The 24061-nt window shown below is 46.8% G+C and overlaps 1 protein-coding gene across 2 annotated transcripts in view; it reads left to right on the plus strand.

Annotated features, from left to right (window-relative positions):
- Window positions 1–9771: 9771 nt before the first annotated feature.
- AHCYL1 (adenosylhomocysteinase like 1) overlaps window positions 9772–24061 on the plus strand; it is a 38097-nt gene continuing 23807 nt past the window's right edge. The window contains exon 1 of one of the 2 annotated variants that reach the window (XM_042953316.1): window positions 9772–9942. In XM_042953316.1, coding sequence (XP_042809250.1) covers window positions 9823–9942 — 120 coding nt within the window. In that variant the 5' untranslated portion in view covers window positions 9772–9822. The remainder of the gene's footprint in view (window positions 9943–24061) is intronic. The other variant, XM_042953318.1, reaches the window with a different exon arrangement.

Consider the following 24061-nt stretch of genomic DNA (forward strand, 5'->3'; position numbering starts at 1 on the left):
ATGGGCATCTTTCATTTCCTTAAGCATTCTCGCACGGCATGGCTTTGACCATATTTTTGGTCGCCTACTGCTGTACTTTGCTTCTGCCATTGGAAATGGGAGAGGGTGATTAATTGAACATTTAATGTGGTGGAATAATGTGATTGAGAAATCAGCTATATGTGGTTTTCTTGGCTGTGGACTCTTCAGGAAAAAATGTGAAGTATTTTCCCCACATCCTCCCAGGAGGGCGGCCAGAGCTTCCAGTCCTGGAGGCTGGAGAGGATTGGAGCTAGTTTTCCAGCGGGGGAGGGCGAGCCTTACCTGCGGGACAGTGACTTCCTGTATCTGAGAAGAAGGTGCAAGGTCACGAGTGTCCACAGGTGACAGAAGCTGAGATCCAGCTGGAACACACATTCTCACCCCCCTGTGCCTCCCAGGTGGCAAAAACCTGGTATGGGATGTCTGGTTACGAGGAGGAAGCAGCATTCAGACAGGAAGGAGCAACATTCAGCATGTACTACAAGAAGCAGATGCAACTGTGGCCTTTTTCACTGAATAAGGACCAGCTGCCCCAGTTGTACAAGATCAAATCCTTTGTTTGCTTATTTGGAGATTTTTGGGTTTTTGGTGTTTTTTTTGTTTTTTTGTTTTTTGTTTTTAATCCAATGGGCCAGGGGATGAGGCCCTAATAATGACTTTAAACTTCCCACCAACTGTGGATGGGACTTGGGATCAGATTTATTTATTCTATTTATTTATTTTAATTTTTTTAAATGTTTATTTTTGAGAAACAGACAGACAGACAGACAGTGCAAGCATGGGAGGGGCAGAGAGAGAGGGAGACACAGAATCCAAAGCAGCCTTCAGTGTCTGAGCTTGTCAGCACAGAGCCTGCCACAGAGCTCGAACTCACGGACCGTGAGATCATGACCTGAGCTGAAGTTGCACACTTAACCAACTGAGCCACCCAGGTGCCCTGCTTGGGATCAGATTTAAATAAACCTGGCAGGGTGCCTGGGTGGCTCAGTCGGTTAAGCACCTGACTCTTGGTTCTGGCTTAGGTCATGATCTCACTGCCGTGAGAGCAAGCCCTGCATTGGGCTTTGCACTGGCTGTGGAACCGGAGTAAGATTCTCTGTCTTTCTCCCTCTCTCTCTCTGCCTCTGCTCCTCCCCTGCGTGCTCTCTTTAAACAAACAAAGCTGGCAAAATACGGAATATCAGTATTTATTCCCCATCGAGTGTCATGGAGCTATTTATTCCTTTCTTATGCACAACAACATGAGGAACGTTCATGTGGCTGAATCTCTGTGTTCATCCTTGATCACACAGGCTGTTCATTTCAAGCATCTTGGCCCCCTAAGGGGTGGCAATGTCTGCTGGGCCAGTCAGCTCATGGATTAAGCTCCTTGGGTTGAGAGATCAGAACCCGGCAAAGACAGACAAGGTGGGAGAAACTGGTTCCAGTCCCCACGTTGTCACTAATGTGTTTTCTACCTCTGAGCAAGTTTCTTTATCTCTCTGTGCCTTGACTTCCCAGTCTGTAAAGTTCTGTGGACCCATAAGCCCTTGTCTCTTGGGAGCCCTCAGCCTCTAGGAAGTCTAGACCACTCACCGATAAATTAAATGACATAGCCATGGAAACCATAAGCAGCTCAATATTCTCCCGTGTGCTCCGGTCAAACCAGATTGTGGGCCATGTTCCAGAACATACTCTGGGTTTTACACCTCCATGGTTTTGCTCTTGCTGTTCCCCTGGAATGGGGGGCCCTCATTCTTGCCTGTGACAATCAGACTGGTCCTTTAAAATTCAACAACATCCACTCTCCAGGAGGCCACCCCCAGAGGGTGGACTTCTTTCTTTCTTCATCCACTGGTATCTTAGGCCTGTGACTATAGTCATCAGGGTACAATTTGCAAGCTCCCTGAGGGCAGGGGCTGGGCCTCACTCATCTCTGCATGCCCCACAGGACTCAGCCCAGGATGTTACGAGTTATGGTGCAGCCAAATGTTTGTGGAACTAGAATTGGGACCTGGGCCTAGGCTTGGCTCAAGTTTCAGGCTATTTCAGGCCCTGGGATGGGTGGGGTGATGAGGGGAATGCTGGGGCTGCAAGATAAAAGGCCTGAGCGGGAATGTGGCCTGGGCTTCACTGCCTGGAAGGGCCTCTCTGCCTCCCTCCTCTCCCCACCACCCAAGCAGGAGCAGAGAAACACTGTGTACTACAGACTCTTCCATCAGACCCTTGTGGGCCCCTTAGGACCTTCGCCCCGCCCACTCTGTCCCTGAGTCCCTATGGGGGGGGCGGGGGGCAAGGGCCCAACCAGGTCTGCAGGAAATGGCTGGGGGGGCTGTGGGAAAAGGTTAATGTCCTAGCTCCCGGGCTCTGCTTGGGCCCCACTGTTGCCCTTGGTCTAAAACGTTGTGTTGACCCTTTGTCCAGGCTCTGTTTGGAGTGTGGAAGTGGCATGAGCTCATGCAAGAGGCTGAGGAGTCTTTCCTCACTGCTGCAGAATGGGACAAATGTTGAGGGCGGGGAAGAGGGGGGTTAACTCTTTTCCTGGGGAAGAGGCCAGGCTCGCAATGGGTAAAGGTGGAGTCCCTGACCCTCAGAAGGCCTCCCCGGCAGAACTCCTGCACACGGCGGAGCAGGAGGGAGGCTTGCGGGATTAAGACAGACAGGTATGAGGGGCAGCGCTGGCAATCTGGGCCAGCTATAGGAAGAGCCGGGAGGGTGAAATGGTTAATGGTTTGTTGAAAAACAGGGAGAGTCCCTCCTCCAGGGGCCCAGCTGGCTGCAAAGCCAGGAGCAGAGGCTCCAAGGGTGATGCAATGGGGCCCGCCCTGCACACCAGAGAGGGTGAGGAAGGCGAGCTCCCACCCAGCAGCAGCCTCCACACCAACAGCTGACCACTCTCCTCCAGCTCCAACAAGCCAACCACAGGGCAGGGCCTTTGGGGCAAAGGGGGCAGGTGACTGGCCACCAGAAAATTTGGGAGTTGCAGCTCCTGCCTATCCCACTGCATCCGGCCCCAGTGCCCTTCCAGCCAAGGCAAATCCCTCTCCTGGCACCCAACAACAGACCTAACCAGCCTGGCCAACCTCCTGTCTCTTCCAAATCCAAGACCATTTCCAGTCCTAGGGGCCGGTGGCAGGTAGCAGGTGGGGAACCTGGGCCTGTGAGAGGTGTAGACGCACAATGCAGTCCCTGATCGCAGCAAACTGGCACCTCCTCTCACCAGCCCACTCTCCATTGTCTTGAGACAGGCTACCTGCCAGGGAGACGATATTTCAGAAACTTCTAAAAGACTCAGGACAAATCCAAGAGTGGGTACGTTGATGTGAACTCTGGAGACGGAGTGCTGCCCTCCTCCCCACGCCGGGGTCTGGCGTGGTAAAGGCAAGTTTGCTTCTCAGAAGGACTTTGTAGGGTGGGGCACATGGAGAGAGGGAGGAGAAGGTATCCAGAGGCCCAGATTTTGTGACAAAGTTCAGCTGTTGACTCCAAGCCCCATGAGGACAGGAACAGGGTCTGTCTTGTTGACCGCGGGCTCCCTGGCAGCCAGCACGGCTCCTGACACAAAGCCTGTGCTTAATAAATAACTGACTGGCAGAGACCTGGGCACAAGCTGGTGCCCAAGGCCAGTTTCACAATTTCTGGAGTCTGCTTTTTTTGGTAAACGCCTTACCACACACACACACACACACACACACACACACACACACTCATAGGGGCAGGAAAGTACACAAAGTAGCACAAAGAACCATCAAAACAGATTCCTTGAACATTGTTTACCATTACTGGAAGCTTGCTCAGCCTTAACTTTAATGGGCTGTAGCTTTGAAAGCTGAAAACTGAAGAAAGATATCAGGATTTCAGGTCCAAGTTTGAGGGAGTTTGGAGGGGCTGCTGGATACACAGTAGCCAGACCCCAGGCCAGGCTGGGCCAGGGGAGTGGCGCGTGCTGGCGGCTCCCGAAGCTCCGGCCCCAGTGCTGGAGGCAGTAATCCCCACGTAAACACGTACTCAGCACCAGCAGTGACAACCTTTCCCGAAGCAAGCAGGTTTCTGCCGCTGCTCCTCATTCTGGGAAGCAGGGCACACAGAGAATTCCAAATCCTCAACAATAACGCGTTCCCCTCCAGATTTTTAGCTGGAGCCACATTTTAGTGCCTTACATTTGCACAATACTTGTAACTTGTTCAAAGCTCTTTTATATTTATTATCTTACTAGATTGGATCATCACAAACCCCAGATGGAGAGCTATCACCCGGTTTTGCATGAGGAAACAGAGGCCCAGAAGGCCCCAGAAAGTCCCAGGATTCCGGCAGCCAAGTTGGTAGCAGAGTCAAGACTTGAGGCCACATCTCTGTCTTCCCAGATGCCCTGCTCTGCTCCACGCTAGACATGCAGCCTCCCCATGAGTCAGCTGTCACGAGTTCCAAGCACTGGGCCTCACATCCCCTGTGGCCAAAAGGTGCCTTTCCCTGGGTCCTATTCACAGCCAGGACAATTGGCCCCACTGTTTACATTTTTGCTCCTTCCCTCTGGCAGGACCTGGTGCCATGAACCAACCTTGTCTGTTTTGCTTGAAAGCCTATCCCACTGTGCCTCCTACACTGACACACGCTATATTCAGGTTGCACTAAACTGGAAACCAGTGCCCAGCACTGGGAGAACGACGGAGACAACTTTTATGGCAAGATGAGGGAATGCTTGGGAAACACTGACAAGGACAAGCGTGTTAGCAGTCTGCGTATGTGGTAATGTGTTTTCGAAATACTGTAATCTGATCAGAGCAGGAGGACACAAAGCAACATGCATCTACTGAGCATAGGTATGTAAGAGTCGAGCTTCTGTGAATTGCCAAGAACCAGAAGTGAACTTAGAAAGACATGAAGAGATTTTTTTATCTTCACAGGTTTTTCTTTCCTACAATGTTCAAAACAATAATAAATAATAAATAGGATCGTAACAGGGGTGCCTGGCTGGCTCAGCTGGTAGAGCATACGACTTAATCTCAGGGTCATGGGTTCGAGCCCCATGTTAGGCATGGAGCCTACTTAAAAAAAATAATTAAAAAAAATAGGATCATAATAAGCAGAGGAGGAGGCAGAGAAGCAGAAGGCCCCCAGGGGACTATCCATCTTCCCCAAAAGGCTAGAGTTAAAGAGGGTGGCAGGGGAGGAGACTGGCCATGTGGGGTGAAGGAGCTGGGTGGGAGCCAGTGCTCAGAGATATAGAGGTGCACCTGGGAGCCTCGTCTCCGGGAGTCCCTCAGGGCCAGGAGGACACGTAAGCAATCTGGAGTCCTGCTCCAGGGGCCCCCTTCACGTCAATTACAACATTAATGGCGCCTCCCAGAGTTGTGCAACATGGAGGCCTTGGGACAGAAAGAGGTTGGAGCGGATCTGTTGAACGTGGAGCCACTGAGCCTTGCTTCCCTGCTTCTGTTGTCATCTGAAATCTCCTGCAATTTTTCTGCACCTTTCATTTAGGAGGGTTAAAGTGCTGCCTGGCCTATAGAAGATGAGAGGCTTCCAGGGGGAGCCTGGCCTTGCTTTGGTGGGGATGCCAGCCTGGCAGGGGAATAGGCAGGTGTGAAAGGCACCAGCCTAGGCTCCCCTGGGACTCGGGGACAGTGCGCTGCACAGACATATCAAAGCCGGTATGTCTGAAGCAGACTCCTTATGTCAGCAGCCCCTCCACCCAGACCTGCTTTTCCTCCCATGTCCCCATCCTGGTGGACATCCCTGCCATCCACCCACGGCTTGCCAGGCTCTGCACCATCTGGCTCCAACTTCAGCTGTCACTCTGTCCCATTTTGCACCCTGTGCCCCACCTGTGCTGAAATAGTTACAGTTCCCGTAATACATACCAAGTTATTTCATTGCCCTGCCTCTTCTCATGCTATCCCTTCCCTACCTTGTCCGGCTGCTTATATGTCAAGAGTCAGCTCAAGTAGCAGCTGCCTCTACAACACCATTCCTGCTTGTCCCCACCCCTACCCCCCATTCCCCACCCCCACACACACCCCCGCCATCTGTCCCCTGGTAGAGATCAGTACTTCTTTTGTCTCTGTAGCCCCAATATCTAGTGCGGCTCCTGACACATCTTTCGCATTCAATGTATATTTTATGAATTAAAAAAAAAATGAATGAATGAATGTGGAGAGGAAGTTTTGGGGTAGACAGAAGAGTGAATTTGACTGGCAAGACTCAGCCCATGTGTGACACCCCAATGCCACCACATTTCTGGTGATGGCATCCCCCAATTCATCTCTATCCCCAGGCTACTCCTTTCTAGGGCAGGGTCCCTTCTGGTCCTTAGGCTCTTTGGCAGCTTCCCTCCACCACACACAACAGGTGCACCCATCCTTGGGTCTCTGCTGTTCTCAAATGTTGGCGCCTGCTCGTTGGGTGTGGGTTGTGCCGTTCAGGGGAGTGAGCCCTGACCTACCCACCTGACCTTGCTCAGAGCTGCTGAGTCAGCTAGGTGGCTGGGTGGGCTGAGGACAGGTCAATTCTTTTTTTTTTTTAATTAAAAAAAAATTTAATGTTTACTTATTTTTGAAAGAGAGAGAGAGAGAGAGAGAACAAGAGGGAGAGGGGCAGAGAGAGAGAGGGAGACACGGCATCCAAAGCATCCAAAGTAGGCTCCAGGCTCTGAGCTGTCAGCACAGAGCCCGATGCAGGGTTCAAACTCATGGACCGCAAGATCATGACCTGAGTCGAAGTCCGAAGCATAACCGACAGAGCCACCCAGGTGCCCCCAGGACAGGTCATTTCTTGACATCCATAAGAGGCAACCTCCCTAGCTGGGCCATGTGAGGCCATCTGGGAGGGGGGGGCAGCACACAACAGCTCTCACCCATGTTATGTCATCACACTCTCTGGCTGGGTGAGTCCTCTGGGTTCCAGCCCACATATGGTGGGGGCAGTGGCAGCCAATCATGTCCTCTGCAGCAGGCTAATTTCCAGGAAGGCCCTGGACCCTGGCCTGACATGAACCACATAGGCCTGCTGCCTTTTCCAGGGCAAGGAGTACTGTCCATCCTGCCTTCTAGCCTAAGCACCCAATTCCCGTAGGTGGACCACCCCACACCCCCCTTGGGCCAGGCACTCAGGTAAGTGGAGTCAGCCTCCTTCCTCGTTCTAATGGCAAAGGAGCTGCTTCTTCTAGGCCTGTTCCTGTCTTCAGCATCCTCAGCAGCAGCAACGGCCAATTCTGTGAGCGAGGTGTTGACACCTGTTACCCTGATTCAGGAGGACTCAAAGAAGGGCTGAACTCCTGTCTCCAGGAAGTTGGCAGTTTGGTTGCTAACATGCATGGCAGAACTTGGGATCTGAGAGACAAAGCTCTCAGACAATAGGGTTTTTTTACACATCAAGTCCAAAAGACATATCTATGTTTTTTTGTTTTTTTTGTTTTTTTTTTTTTTAATAAGCTATCCTAAGTCACATGTTTTCCTATTCTGGGGATGTGGAGTTTTCACCTCTGTTCCAACTGGCTCTCCCTCTGTTCTCTGAGCAGGCAGCTCTGATCCCTGGACTCTGACAACAGTTTGGACAAAGCCACAGGATGAAAGCTACTTTAGGCCATATATCCAAAGACTCCTGGGTGGGCAGGTATGGCTCCTGGCCCCAGCTGGGAGATAAGGAGAAAGATACCAGTCTGGCACGCTGTGGATAAATCTGGTATCCCGGTCCCCTACTCTCTGTCCCTTCTGATACAGGAATACCCCCGAGAAAGAAGTTGGGGGATTGAAAAAGTGGGCAGAAGAGAGAATCCGAACAGTTAAGATGAGGATATGCAGAAGTATGCATCCTTTCAGGCACTTCCACGGCCTCATTCAAACAGATGGCCCCATGGGGCGGGGTGGTTGGAACATGGGCTTCTCTGACTAAGACTTCTGGGGCCCCAGAAGCAAGTATTTTACACTCTTCCCACTCCTGAACACAAACCAGTGGAAAAGATGTCATTCCAAACCACAACTTCTTTCTTAAAAGAGTTGAACCTGTCAGAAACCTGGTGGGCTTCTGGATAGAAAAAGGTGGGCTTGGTGGGGCAGGGGAAATTTCAGAAAAGGGCACTGGGGGGGGAGGGGCTGAATTACTCATCACAGTAGAGAGGAATCTGGCCTTCCAGAGTCAATCAAGGAGGAGAGAGGGAGGTGGGGGGATGGAAGGGAGTAACAAGGAAGCCACATTAGGCAGCAGTGGGCCAGGGCAGCTCTGTGGGGTGGTGTGGCCAGTGAGAAACCCCAGGTGACGAGATCGCCAAAATAACTTTACAGAACATTTCAGAAATGTGATTTTAAATTGTTTGCGAGGTGATGTAATCTCTCCCCTGTGGCCCACAAACCTTCATTAAAAGTTCTGCTACATGTTACAGCATTATTTTTGCAGTTGTTTTGGAATAGGGGTGGGGGTTGAAAGGAGAAGGGGCCGTGTTCCGTATTTGAATTGACAGCAGGAACTGAAGAAACAGTCACAACACCAGAATAGTGAGTAACACTTCAGATGAGGCAGAAAACTAGAGCCAGAGGTAACCATGAAAATCTAAGTCCCCCTACTAATTCACAGAAATCCTGGGGAGGGCACTGGACTTTCCACAGGACACGGACGGGCGTTTAGCCAGTGTCATTTCACTCTCAAAAGACATGCTACCTCAGCTGACATTAGGTTACAAACAGGCTTTGCCTCTCCAGCTGGTCTAATAAGACTTGCAAAACATAAAATGTATCGCGCACACCTTTTCCATCCAGGGCCTTAGCACAGAGCACATGGTAGGGACCAGTAACAGCATGCGAATGCCCTGGGTGCCACTGGGAACTGGCAAAATCTAATGCTTCTAGGGATGAGCAGGAAAACCATTCAAGCCAGGGACTTATCTGTCCCACCCCCAAATCCCCCCTCCTTCTCTCGGCTCCCTTACCCCTATCCCAGGGGCAAGATAACATCAGCTCTGCGACCTGAAGGTCTTGTAAACAGGCAAGACCCAGCGGAGACGGTGGTGGAGGAGGTCACAAAAGGTTGTGCGGAAACCACACTGCTCTCTGAGTCTGTGCGGGGGGGGGGGGGGGGGGGGGGGGGGGGGGGGGGGGGGGGGGGGGGGGCGGTGAACAGAAGGGGAAGGGGGCTGCTGGTCCAAAGGCCTGGGGCCGTGGGTGGGCTGTCTCGGGCCCCGCCTATTTCCTAGTACTGACTGTAAGACGTGTCGTGTGGGGCTCTGGGCTTTGCTTCCAAACATCCCCCTTACACCTTCCTGAGTGAGGCCTTGGGGGGAACCCCACAGCTCAGAGACTCCCTCCCAGGTCCGAGGCATTCTTGCGGAAACCACGCGCGTCTTACAGGGCTGATGTCGCCACCTGGCGGCGGAAAGGGTCTGACTCCCTCTGGGAACTTCGGCAAGGCAGGAAGAAGAAGGCGTGGCTTCTGCGGCCGGGTCCAGCGTGGTGACGTCATGACAGGACGCCGTTTTTCCCCGCCTCTTCTCTCCCCAACTCGGAGCTGCCAGTACTTGACGTGGCGTCACCACCCTCTACCCTTACTTTGCGTGCGTGTTTGCGTGCGGCGGAGGTGGCGGCGCGGGCCGGTCGGAGCTCGGCGCTGCTGCTCCTGGTGCTCCTGTCGCTGCCGTCGCTGTCCGGCTGGTATAGACTGCCGAGCGGACGAAGCGCTGGCCACAGCACTTTAGCACCGGACGCAGCTCCGCGCGGCCCGGGCGGGAGGGTGGGCGAACGCGTGTCGGAGGGCGCCGCGCGGGCGGGCGGGCGGGCGCCCGTGAGGGAAAGAGGCGGGGGCGGCGGGTCGGCCGCGGGCCGGGCCGGCCGGGGGATGTCGATGCCTGACGCGATGCCGCTGCCCGGGGTCGGGGAGGAGCTGAAGCAGGCCAAGGAGATTGAGGACGCTGAGAAGTACTCCTTCATGGCCACCGTCACCAAGGCGCCCAAGAAGGTGCGGGGGCTCTGGGTGGCGGTGGGGGCCTGGGCTGGGGCCTCGCGGAAGGGGCGCGAGCTTGCCCGGGGCCCGGGATCCAGCGAGTTTGGGACTTTAGGGGCCAGGTTTGAGGAGGTCCGGGACGACTGAGGCGGTGTGAAGGGTGGCAAGTGAGTGGCCCCAGGCCTATCCCGAGCTGGAAAGGCCGCCCCTGACCTCACTTTCCTTTGTCCCTCGGCCCTAGTCCTCCGGGATCTTTCTGAAATCCGCCAGGGCCGGGCCTTAAATTTGAGGCTGACTTTTCCGGGATGCAGGCAGGGCCCTTCGAAGACGGGAGTGGGGGCCGGGATTGGGGTGAGCCAACTCACGACCCCTGTGACCAGCCCCAGGGGCTGGGGCTGAACAGAACCTCTCCCCTCAGGTGAGTGGATAAATCTGGCAGAGCCGCTTTGGGCAAATCTTTGGGAGCAGCGGCTGGTTTATCCGACAACTGCGTGCTAGCTCGGAGGCAAGAGGAAGAAATACGTGGGGCTAGCTCGTTTATGCAGGTGAAAGCAGCGAGGGCAGTGTGAGATTGGAAAGGACACTGTGGTTTTCACCTTCTGTGGTCATCCGGTTGCTTGGACGTATGTAAGATACTAACGTTTGGGGGTTGGTGACAGCAGACACTGCCATGGATACAGGTTGATGGTAGTCATGTGAATAGATCACTTAGGCATCCCTTGGGAAGGGAGCTTGGGTGGGTTGGAGGGGTGGGTGGTAAGGAAGGATTGCTCATTCTGTACTGCACTCAACTAAGGCAGAACAAGTTTAGTCTATTGTGCTGCGGGGTTGAGCTCAGAGTACACCCTTCTAATTCTCTTGTCCTGAAAGATTAAATAGCAGGCTTTGGAGATTTTAGTCTCACTAGCTCTCCGAACGGTGGAATTGGGATCCCGAGTGCCTTGTGAGCGTTTGCTGCCACCCACATCTTGACTTTCCACATACCTGGCACCCAGTTAACAGACCGGACAACCTTTGCAGAGAGGTGACCTTTCTTGAAACCAGTGAGAAGCTGGATACATATTGCCCTCCTTTAAAGACGGTATTTCAAGGCTGTCCGGGCCTGCAGCGTTTGACAGGGTGCAGTGCTTGTGTAAGCTGAATACAGCAAGGTTTGCAGGACTAGATAAGAGTCCTTGAGGCTCCTACACCTGAATTAGTCAAGCTGTCATAGTGGGCAAGATGACTTTGTTTTTAAAGGAGATCAATCTACCACTCCAGGAGGCAAATGCAGGATTGAAAAGACGGTTCACCGTTGTGTGCCGTGGGTCTGTTTTCCCGTAAAATTCAGAAACTTACCAATAGATGCCTTAAAAAGGTGGTAGAAGATCCTTTGATTCTGTGAAGTCTGATTAACGTTACTTTTCGTGCTGTCACTTCAGCTGACTGCTTTGTTGGGGGCAGTAACTCTAATCTGCACTATTTGAGGAGACAGTCACAGCTTTTCTAAGAATGCTTGAGGGTAGTAGCTATGATGGGTTAGGGGAAAGCCCTCGTACCCTAATTCCCTGAACTCTTCCTCTCCCCATTAGCCTATCCTCTTTGGTCTAATTGCTTCAGAGATTAAGCGTTTTTATTCTTTCTTGCCTTAATTTTAGTAAGCCGGTATCCTTGCGAGTGCCACTATTAATAAGACAAAGTTTGTTTTGTGGGTTGTAAACTCCATAAAGGCAGGGAGGGACTCTTGTTCACCATTGTACCTACTGTACCCAGCTCTGTACCTAGCACATAGTAGGTACTCAAGTATTAATTGCCCACCTGCCAACTAGTAATTGAGATGTCTGTGTGACCGCCTACCAGGAATAAATATCCCTTTTCCTCTTTGCTTCCCAGGAGAAATACTGTTAAATGTATATTATAGTCAGGACAAATGCTAATGATTTTAAAGACTCATATTCCGTTAGCTGAAAGAAGCAGTCTCTGCCAGGAATGTGGGAAGACCCTGTTAGAAGTTTCCATTTGCTAGTAAATGTACCCCATGTTTCTTATTAATCTTGCTCTTTCTGAGCTTTATTGTTTAGCATTTACACAGCACTTTGTATTAAAGTGATTTATGATGACTAATTACCCTTTCCCTAGTGATAATAGAAGGCATTTATTTAGTTAATGAGTTGGTTGAGGACTAGTCAAGGTCACACAGCAAGTCCCAGGTGATCTGTTTTTTCACAACTACTGAATTGGACGTTATGACTTAAGTCACTTTTGTACCTCTGCCATGTATTGATAATGTGAGAAAGCATGAGAAGAGAGGGGGAAAAATGTAGCTCAGCCGTGTACTGAATGGTACCAGAAAAAGGCCTCTTCAAAAGGTGCCGTCCTTAGCCTGTGAGGACTCCAGCGTGGCTCTAGACCAAGTAATCCTTAGGTCATTCCAAGCCCTGAGGCCCCTTAGGAAGTGAGGTGCTAGTCAGGCTACAGGTTACATTAGGGTGACCTTGATGGTCCTCAGATCAGATTCCAGTGTAACTGGTGAAAGTTTGTTCACTTTGGGGACAAATTGTCCGTCAGTTCAAAGCATAGATAAATTGAAATTCTTCAACTGTAATCGTAACTTAGTTTTGTGTGCCCTAGGGTCTAGCACAGTACTGTGAAGTTAATAGGACTTGTTGGTTTGATTCAAGGCTTGATCTGGGTGTCAAAAAGTCAACTAAGTGGCTACCACCTTAAGTAAGTGAGCTTCTGTGCCTCAGTTTCCTCATCTACCAATAAGTGCTTTTTATTTGGAACAGGTGGAGATAGGTGCATGTTAGGAGCTAAGATAGCAAAAGTGGTTTTAAGGAAGTCTATTAGTATTCTTACGCTGCCTGTTTTTAGTGAGCATTTGAGATGACTTATAACGCAAGACATACACAATTTAGATAGAAAGTCAAAACTATAGAGAGGAAAAAAAAAATACCTTTAACCCTGAGGGCTAAGACCGTTGATGAACCTGATCATCACATGCAACTCCAAGCTTCTTAGGAGCCAGAGGATAGAGGGAATCACGCTAGCAGACATGGGAAATAATACATACCGTTTTCTTGGGAAGACAGCTTTTGCTGACACATAAAGTTCTAAAGGAAACTTTCATGAGATGGTATTAACAGCGATAGTAAGGCTTGTTCACAACTGTTACTGTTGATTTCAGATTGTACTGCCAGGAATATTTGGGTGATAAAAGGGGTCCCTGAGTTGTAAGGGTAGTGTACATTGTACCACAGCTAAAGAGGATTCTTCTTTAATGTTGGTGGTTATCAGTCGACCCAGGTAAGTCAGCTAGTTCCCCATAGTCACTGGGTATTTTTCCCTCTTTCTGCTATTTTGTGTTGCAGGGGTGATGGCTGTCCTTGGACCTTTGGAAATTAACATTGTGTCAAGTTGACTTTTTTTTTTTTTTTTTCTTAGAGTAAACTCAGATCTCCAGCTTGTTGATGAAACTTTGTAAGATAGATAAGTTTCTCTGGAAGGCCTTATCAGAGCATTTGCTGTTCTCTGCACTTCTGAACATTTATTACTGTGGGGGGGGGGGGGTGCGGGAGCGGGGGTCTCTCCAGAGTGGTACTTAGGTGTTGTACCTAAGATCTATGCAGACAGACTTTTACCACCAGCACAGCAGAAGAAAAGAGAGACAAAACAGCTACTTTTGCTTGTAGGATATTCTTTATTTGAGTAAGGCATGTATAGCACCGGTTCATCAAAAGGGTGGGCTAAGACTTAGGAAAGCACACCGAGTAGAGCTTTAGTGAGTACTGCTTAGCTGTTCATGTGTTGGGTGGAATGCAGCAGGATGCCCCTCTTCTCATCAGGAAGGATTATGTTATGACTAATTCTTGGCGCAGTTTTATAGAATTTGCACCGATACTTCTTAGATTCACTGAGGTTTGATAGGTGGATGTTTCTTATCTTTTCTACGTCGTTAGCATCTCTCAGTTCTCGGACTGGGTGGCTCAGTCCGTTAAGCGTCTGACTTTGGCTCAGGTCATGATCTCACAGTTTGCGGGTCGGAGCCCTGCATCGGGCTCTGCGCTGACAGCTCGGAGCCTGGAGTCCGCTTTGGATGCTGTGTCTCCCTCTCTCTCTGCCCCTCCCCTGCTCACACTCTGTGTGTCTCTCTCTCTTTCTCTCAAAAATAAATAAACATTAAAAAAAAATTTTTTTTTAAGTATCAGTTCTCTTTAGAACAGCTGTTTTAGTGGCAGTCTTCAAACAGGAGTCAGGGATGTATATAAGAAGATCTAGTTTGGATTTCTCCACAATTACTGATTATCTCTCTTTTTCTTATTTGTTTAATTAGACACTAGTTGCCATATTACTTTGTTCTAGTTCTTTTGCACTTTTATGTTGTAACAGAGAGAAATTTGTTCGTTGTCTAGATCCCTTGCTGGCAAGATTACAATTGTGTGTCTTATCAGGAGGATATTATTTGGATCCAGTGTATGTTACCCAATGTATTCTTGTAAGGTTATTCATAAAGGATATTTTGATATAGAATCATGTAGATTTCTAGTTGCCTATGACTCTTGATAAATTTATTCTTCCACCTCAAGTAATTATGATCTGTAAACAAGTACTTTAATGCTGTCTTGGGACTGTTAATTAAAGGAACTGGCCAGTAAAGGAGAATCATGTATACTTACCAGTTTCTCAAGTTTGGGAATTTGAATATTAAAATTTTATAAAGAAAGGCTACCCTCATTATACTGCGTAGAAGAATTCAGAACACGTCATGTTGTGGTAGGTCAGAAGCATCCTCATCGGGTATGAAGAACAATACATTTGCATAGGCCAGAGTTTTTTCCAACCTGAAATCTAAGAACCCAACGTTAAAGACTGATTCTTACCACAAATTTTCCTTCCGACCCTTGTCAATAGTGTCAGTATCTTGCATATGATAAGCAGTTTAAACTTCACTTTGAGGTGTGTTCACCTTTTCTCTTCCGATTCTGTATTTCCCTTTGACCCGTTCAGGTATTTCACTAGCTATCCCCGCTGTTGCTTGGCTAACTGAGTAGTACCGTGTACGTTAGGCACTTGATTTTTGGAGTCAGGTTTACCTTCAGTTCCTCTCATCTGATAACTGTGATTTTTGGACAAGTGACTTAACCCATCTGAGCCTCCGTTTTCTTGTCCGTAAAATGAGAAGTAATGATAGTACTACAGGATTGTTGAGGGGATTAGCATTTAGTGAATTTATTAAATTTACTTAGTGTTTTTGTTCCTTTATAACTAGAGTGACCATATATCTGGTTTGCTTCTTGCAGTTCCAGTTTATGTATTATCCCAACATGCTGTTCAGTGACTACCTCCATAAACTCTGAAAAGTACCCTGGTTTATATGGAATTTTGAAATAGTCTTAAAGAGCCAAAACGAAGATGTTTCTATTGGAATGGCTTCTCACCAGGAAAGAAATTTTCCCTGAGAAAAAAAGTGTTAAACCTGCTGAACACTAAAATATTTGATTTCCAAGAAGGACGTAGACAACCGGAGAACTTCGAGTTCGTACTGGAAATGGGATGGATGTGCTCTGCCTGCCCACCACCCCTCCCTTGCCCACCCCCCCACATCACACGATGTACCTGTGGAAGGTGGGCACCTATCAGGCAGTGGGCCAGCTGAGTCCACGAGTTTATATCCTCAAACTGTAATTATCTGGGAGTCTTCCCAAACTAGAATCCTTGAATTACAGGAAACAATTCCAAAGACTCTTTTGAGGTATGACTATCTTTTTATGTGGTCACCTTCAGATCACTCCCCAGTGTATTCCACCTCCTTCCCCCAGGTACTGTTTCTCTTTGCCCTAAACAGCCTGCTCCTAATTACATTTAACTGATTTTCTCCGGCAGAAGTGTGTGGCCTTTGCTCCAAGGCAATTACAGAACTAGGGTGGAACCCTCATGCCTTTGTTGACACTCAGACTGGTTTCATTTTTTTCCTATCTCTGTTCAGTTTTTCTAAAGGCTTCAGTCCGGTGCCTTAATCTCACAACGTGTATAATGGCTGGTACTACTTAGCAATATACAATGGGGCTTAATCATTTACTACCCAAACTGGCCACAAAGAGAAAAAATATAATGAGCTACGGGTAAAAGGTAGTATATGGAATACCGTAGTGGAGATGAGGAAAAGACTTTGAAGAAACACAAATCTAGGACTGGCCCTGCATGCTCCTGCTTTCTTGCCACAGAAGTCCCAGTGCCTCAGCTGACATGCCTCTGTACTTAGCCTGTAGGGCTTAATGGGCTTAAAATGTTCTTTACCAGCCCAAACCAGTTCACTTCTAAAATGGACACCCTGTGCGAAGTTGTATGCTAGAGTGAGGCTTAAACCGGAGGGCTTGGGACTGCTCACTGCTGCATGCGTTGGTCTTGGCCCTGCCTCAGGCCTAGGTCTTTACAATCTGAAGAACTGCGAGCCCTGTTTATATATTTTTCTCTTCTTTCCTGAAGAGTGTGTGCACAGTGCCATCCATGGAATCCCCCTGAACATGCTATGTGCTCAGGGTGCCAAGGAGAATGCTAATGTGCTGATCCGCACTGGGGCGCGGCTCTGTGAGCCAGATGGTGGATTGGTGAGTGACAGAGTGAAGGGGCGAAAGGCCTGGAGGAGAGGACTGTAACCATGTTTCATTTTGGCCTCCTGAATGAAGCTGTCCATATTACCGTGTTTTGAGTAATGTCAGGATTTTGGAAGTTCTGTTTTTAATAAGTGTTTTCAGCTCTTACAGTACTTATCAATTAAGAGGAACTTTTGGGACACAAGTTTCCATGATCATAAGGGGAATTACTTTATTCCCTTCTCCCAGGACTGGCTTGACCTCGAGTCCAGGCTTTTGGGCTGTGACTTGTTTTCTTTATCATAGGATCCTGAAATTTAAAAAAAAGGGACTTATCAGGAAAGTAAGTAGTGGACAGTGGTTCTGCTCGGCCCTTTTGGACCACCTCCACCCTGTCCTCTTCCTCATAGGTCTTAAGGAAGATTCATTTGGGCTCTCATGATGGTTAGCTTTATTTTGGAGATGTAGAAAAGAGCTCTTTGCCTTGAATTTTTAAAGTACACACTCTCATCTCTGTTTCTAATTTTAGAAGAGAGGTCAGTAAGTAGACAAGTCTGTAGAAGGTAGAGAACTGAAATAGGTTTCTATTTTGCCTGTTTGAGGGATGCTCCTGAGATATTCACTGGATTAGAGACTCTAGAACAATGGTTCTTAATCTTTTGAATCACAGATCCCTTTAAGAATCTTATGAAAATTATAGTTCTTTAGGAAAATTCAGGGACACAAAAACTTGTTATACTTTTCAGAGGGCTTGTGGTACTCCCTGAAACTCATCCATGGATCCTGGGTTAAAAACCCTGATTTAGAGGAGGAGGTCTCTAAGCCATAGTATCTCTTTCCTTTACAGATCCAGAAACTGCCGATTGTTTCCAGCTTGCAGTTTGTCCTTGGAACGAAACTGAGGTTGTTGGTGTTCTTTGTCATCCGCCTCTTTGGGATGCTCCTTGGCTTCCCAAGAGCCTCATTATCAATGCCTTGAGGGTTCAACTCAAGAACTTAGGCGTACTGAAACCAGCATGTCAGCAACTTTTGGGGATTCTTGTACTACCTCATACCCACTGCCCTTCATATGAGCTGTGAGTGCCTGTAAAGCTTCAGAGCTGAAGTGTTCAGAGTAGGGAGCTCACATGCTGCACTATCAAAACTAAATAAAATAACTGGCTCCCCTGTATGTCTCAAAAACAGGTTTGACTTCAGTGTAGTACTTCTCAAAACTATTTTCAGAACTGACTTGATATCTGAATCATACTTTTCATTTGATTTCTCTAGACCAGACATTGAGGGCAGGGACCATGTGCTTAGCATATAAGTACTGCCAATTGTTTAGTGAGTAAAATATTGTGAGATGATTTCTCTAGGAGAAAGTGAGTTGGACTCACTTCGTGGCTTTGGCTCACCATCCCCTTCAGTTGGCAAGGGTTGTTTTTCTAACTTAGATCCCTCTCACATGGGTGATAATGGGAATACAGAGAACTGCAGGTGAGGCATTGGTAAGAATTTCCAACAGCTTAGTAGATCCCTTTATAATGCTAGAATCAGGAACTAAGGGAGGAGACTGTTGAGATACAAGGCCTCTAGCTTCTTAGCCCAGTTGCTTGAGAATCACAAGGCAGTAGGTTAGAAGCCTAGGGATATTCTTCCTTGTAATGGGAAGGCAATTTGATGTCCCACCCGGTTTTAAACCCTTAGCAATAGGGACACTACCCTAAGTTGAAAGTGGTGTTCTGGTTTACACATGCTCTTGATTTAAGGAACAGAGGCTCACCTTTAGGGTGTTTGAGATTTGAGGGCCAGCAGTGAGTCGAACAGTTTCATTTTGGAATTGGTGTTGGAGTCCTGAAAGTAATAAACAACAGCGCTGCCCAGCAATGATGGGCAAACTTCTGATTCTTCTCATTCTGCAACCCTAGCTGCCCCTTCTGAACCAAAAGCTAAGCTCCATGTTCAAAAACTATATATGCCCTTGTCTTTGAAATTCACCTCCTTTAGAGTTACAGGCTTCTGGGAACTGGGCCAATGCTTGTCCTAACCAGGAATCAGGCCCTAGTTGGCATTGAGGATTTTGTGTTTTGTTTCCCTAAGTATGTGATGTAAGCAGAATTCAGGGGAAAGGGAGACCTTCAGAATGTTGTAGTTTTGGAAGTAGAAGTAGGTGCTTTGTAGAGATGGCAGATGTGTTCAGTTATTCTGGTAACTAATTCAGTTTCCTGTGGGTAGCCAGGTAGTATCCTGCTTCTAATTCAGTACTTGAGTTTTTAGTGCCCAGCTTCGGGAGCACCAGACTCCTTAACAAGCAAGACAGGAAGATTCCCAATGTTCAGTTCTTACGGAGAGTAGCCCAGCTGGCTTGTCATGCTGGACTAGATGAATTGTGAATGTTAATTACACTGATCAATACAGTGGCCTTGGTAACAGACTTGTAGCTGCTGTAGAATCTGTTTACTTCAGGTTTGTAACAGAAAAGAGACCAAGCTGGTTGAGAACATGATGTTCTAAATGTAATAAGCTGTATTGTAAGTCCAGGGAAAATGCATGCTGGAGGCACTGAGCCTACTGCACCCTTCCCCAGGATTTCCCAGAGGGAAACATTACTCTGGGGGTGGTTTCTGTTCTTATTTGCCAGTTGAGAATGAATTGAGGTCAGCAAAGGCATGGCTTCTGTGAGATGGGGTATAGGATATTTACAGATCATAAAGGTTAGAAGGAGAGCACCCGTGTAGGGAGGCATCTCATTCCTCTACCCAGTTTGTAATTCGGAGTGGAGAGTTGATGGGATTAGTTTCAACCCTTGCATTCAGAAGAAGGAACCCCTCCTATTTGAGAAATAGAGGGTTCAGAATTCTGCACATTCTTTTCTGACTCCACAGGGAGAGGATTAGCTGAACGCTGGGCATGTTTGGAATGAGAGCACCTTGCCAATTTTTACTGATTTTGGACCAAGCCATTGTAAAAATATAGTCTCTTTTCCTGAGACGAGCTCTTTGTCATGTTCTCCTAAACCCTGTGGATCCATTTGATGGATTGGCTGTACCTGACAGATGGAGTTGGTATTACAAAGGCAGATTTTCTACTTTCTTTGCCTTATTTGTTTTCTCTCTGAACACGATGTGTCTAACCCATTTGTTCCCTGTGTGCCTTCAGTTGCTTTATCAAGAGCCTGGTAAACTCCGTGTGCTTGTGTTTGCTTTTTCAGATCCTGCTTAGATTGTCTCAGATGAGTACTTCTCATGGAATAGAAAGAATGGAAGGAATCAGTCACCTAGGGAACTTTTTTAAAACATTCATTTCAGGGCCCTAACCTAGACCTACTTAATCAGAATGGGGAAGGGTTGATGGTAAGGGGCAAGTGGAGAATAGGATAGTATGTGCTTTTCGAAACCGCTGAAGCCTGAAAGATCCCGTATTTAGAACCACTTAGGTTATCTAACAAGGCTGGCCAAAATTGTTATGATATCTGATATTGGAATGGTAATGTAGCTACCATCTATCTCGGACGACTTTGGCCATGAGAAAAAATCTTGTGCCCCATGTGAGAGGTCCTGAAAATAGCCTATGGTTACTCTTCTTTTCCAAAGTATTCAGAGTAAGCTATGACCAGAAATCATGTAGCTCTATTAGCTCAGGGTTAAGCACCTACTACTGTCTACCGGGACCTGTACTGGGCACTTAGGATTAATCAGTGAACAAGACAAGGATCCATATCCTGTGGAGTTTACATTCTTGTGAGGTTATTATTTGGGTCATATAAGTCTTATACAGTGGTTCTTAATCATTTGGAGTTTGGAGCCCCATCAGAGTTGTGTTCATGTTCCCGAAACACAGACACACACACACACACACACCAATTTGCATATAAGGGGAGTTGGCAGCCTGAGGCCCGTCCGCGAACCCAAGCTAAAAAACCTAGAATGCTTGTCCAGAATTGAGAATGTGGTGATTGGGGTAAAGCCAGGCCATGAGTTGTGTATTTGGGACTATTATCTCCTAGCCACATTGGGTTGTAGTTTCTTCATCTGTACAGCCAAGGTCCTTTGCAAAGAACTTGAGAGCATCTCAAAAAAAGAATAAGAATTGCTAGGCCTCCACTACACCAGTCACATTTCTTAGTCTGTGCTCTCTTTGAATGTTGAGAATGATTTTGACTCTCTCTTCCCATTCCCACCCCTAGTTTCTGGTTGGCTGAGCTTGTTGGACTCAATAGGTTAAAAATCAGGTCAGAATATGAGAATTTCCTTAACATGATTTATACTATCAATTCCTAGACTAAGAGTGACAGTAAAATTATAAAGATCATGAGAGGGCATTATAGTGAAATCCTGGCTTCAAAACACAACATCACAGAAGGAGTTGATAAATGAGGGGCTGAGGAAATACCCAAGGAGTAAAGACTGGAGAAAGAGGATAGGAAAAAAAAAAAGGGCAGAACTCAGAAAGACAATTGACTGAGCTGGTAAGCCAGATAGCCTGAAACCAAAGAGAGTGGATTTGAGACCCAGACCAAGAAAGAAAAAAAAAAAAGATTACATTTTAGTTCTAAAGGGTCTGTCACTATTGTTTTATTATCAAACAGAACTCAAGATAAAAGGAGAGGGCAGATAAGGCTTTGCTTCATGTATACCAATATTAATATGTCTCTATCCTTGGAAAAGTTGGTGTTTGACTTGAGCGAATGGCTAAACTGTGCTTCAGGGTTAGTATAATGTATAGTACAACATGTACCGCAGAAACATGAGTGAAATTTTGTTTGGGACACTGGGAGAAAGAATTACGTAGAAATAACCCAGCCAGATAATAGAGAATGGAGCACAATGAACACACTGAGTCCTGTGCCAATTCTGCCTTTACCTCCCTAAAATCTGACCTTTAGTGTAACTACAGATCAAGACCTCTTTAAGGGTGGTCTTTACGGGGAATTCTTGTCACTCTGCCTGACGTCTAAGGGGAACTTTCCAGACCCACACTGAGGGATGCTGAAATTGTGCTGTATTCAAGGTCTTCCAGGCCAAACTTTTTTTTTTTTTTTTTTTTTTTTTTTTTTTTGAGAGAATGTGAGCTGAGGAGAGGGACAGAGGGAGAGAGAATTTTAAGCAGGCTCCACACTCAGTGCAGAGCCCAACATAGGGATCAGTCTCAGGAATGTGAGATCATGATCTGAGGTGAAATCAAGAGTTGGATGCTTAACCAAATGAGCCAACCAGGCCAAACTTCTATACACTCAGAGCCCATAGTCCTCCCCAAAGGAGCCTGGAGGCTCTAGATGATTCCAGTTGTAACTGCTCCAGTTGTCCAGCATATGGAAAAACTGTTCTGCTATTAAAGTTTCTAACCTGCTATTAATATAAGGACATCTCATTGTTTGCTCAGTGATGCATTAAACCCAAAACTCCCTAATCTAGGGGGAATATAATTATACCACCAATTATGTTTACTTTCTATTTTTAAAGAAGCCCTTTGAGTGATCAAAGGAATTTCAGGCCTCACTTCCTGGGACTGTTTAGGTCTGTTTTAAGGTTCTATTCACCATACAAAGCTATACAGTTAGTTATATAGATTGTACTGTTGTGTGAAAGAAAAGTTCCCCCATTACCATTGTATACAACATAAATAAGTTACCTTAAAAAGCACATTTAAAATATATTCTCTGTTGTATGTTTTAAAATATGGTCATTTTAAATGAAAATAGCAGGTTTCAGGGCACCTGGGTGGCTCAGTTGGTTAAGCATCAGACTTCGGCTCAGATCATGATTTCACGGTTCGTGGGTTGGAGCCCCATGTCAGGCTCTGTGCTAACAGCTCAGAGCCTGGAACCTGCTTCAGATTCTGTGTCTCCCTCTCTCTCTGCCCCTCCCCGGCTCATGCTCTCTCTCTGTCTCTCAAAAATAAATAAATGTTAAAAATAATAATAATAATAATAATAATAATAATGTTTCCCAGATGATGAAAAAAACCAAATCATTGATCAGTTTTAATCATACCAGATTGAAAACCTGTTGAATAAATAAATAACAGGTGGAATTTCTAAGTTGCTTTTGATGCCTACAGTAGGAAGTTCTGGGGTCATTTCTTTCATCCTAGTGATCTGGATTAGATTGCCCGTACGTTCTCCTCCTCCCCATTCCATCCTCAGAAGATGGTGGAAGTGTATGCTAGACCAGAGCTTTTTGCCTCCACGTTTGGGCTCTTACTCTCTCCTCACCCTTTCCACGTCCAAGGAGCAGCACCTCTTAAAGCAATTCATTGGCAGCTTTAAAATACTACATTTCTCTGCATCATTTCACTTTTCCCAAAATCAATGTAGATTTTGGAATGGAGAGAATTCTCTTCCTTCCCTAGAGCTCACAAGTCTTCATATGGAAGCTCAGAAAGCTTCAGTGCAATAGTGGACTATCCTTTAACTGACCTCTTGAAATAAAGGGGAGAGCTGCTGTTTCCCCCAGCCTATTCTGGAAGAAGGATAATATAATGGTACTAGGCTTGTAGGGATTTTTTTTTTTTTTTTTTTTTTTTTTTTTTTTTTGCTTTTTCTAAATCTCAGTTTGTTAACACATTTGCCTTCAGCAAGTCACTTAACCCCAACCCCTGTTCTGTTTTTTCATCTGTGAAGAGTAGATCTCTCACTCGAAAGATTCCAACATGTTTTGAAAATACAAATCTTCTGTAAAGAAATCATATCTGTGGGCCACTGATGTTGAAGCAGAGTGCTTAAACTAGAATGTCATAGAAATTTAGGCATTCAGGACCTTGGTTTTTATGATACCAGTAAGTGTGGATTTCAAATCTATAATCAGCTTTAGGTAAAAGTCCTGATGTAATGCTTGCAGTGGTTTTACTTGTTCTTTATATGCCAGAATTTAAACAAGAATGGTTTGAAAAATATTTAGATCAGTGATGTTCTCGCAGTATTGCTTATTGATCACATTTGAAGAATAACTCTTCCTATACCAAATTTGATTTTGACTTTTGGTTTGCAGTACAGCCTAAAGGAAGAGATCTTTATCCTTGTGCATCTGTCCACTTTTCCTCATTAGAAAATGGCTGTTCAGAAAGTCACAGGTCAGGAAAACTCACTTCTGTGTTCTGGTTGGGGAGCTAGAGAGTTTAGGGAATTGCACTGTATTCATCCTGGAGCAATAGGTGGTTCTTATTGTTAAATAGCCCCAGGCACGTTGCAACCACCAATTCCTTTCAACTACCTTGTTTCTTTCTTTTTTTTTTTTTTTTTAATGTTTATTTTTGAGAGAGACAGACTTCCGGTGGGGCAGAGAGGGAGACAGAATCCCAAGCAGGTTCTGTGCAGTCAGCACAGAGCCTACCGTGGGGCTCCAACCCACAAGTTGTGAGATCATGACCTGAGCCAAAACCAAGAGTCAGACACTTAGCCAACTGAGACACCCAGGTGCCCCATCAACTACCTTTTTTCTTACAGACTATTTAAGGTCATGATTTCATGCTGAGACTTTTATCTAAAATTGAATATATACATCTCAAATTAGAAAGTCAGGAAGGGATGGCAAATATTACCTTTCTAGAATGGAAAATACAGTGTGATTGTATTTGATGTG

This window comes from Panthera leo, chromosome C1 (genome assembly GCF_018350215.1).
Source record: "Panthera leo isolate Ple1 chromosome C1, P.leo_Ple1_pat1.1, whole genome shotgun sequence".
Lineage (NCBI taxonomy): Eukaryota > Metazoa > Chordata > Mammalia > Carnivora > Felidae > Panthera > Panthera leo.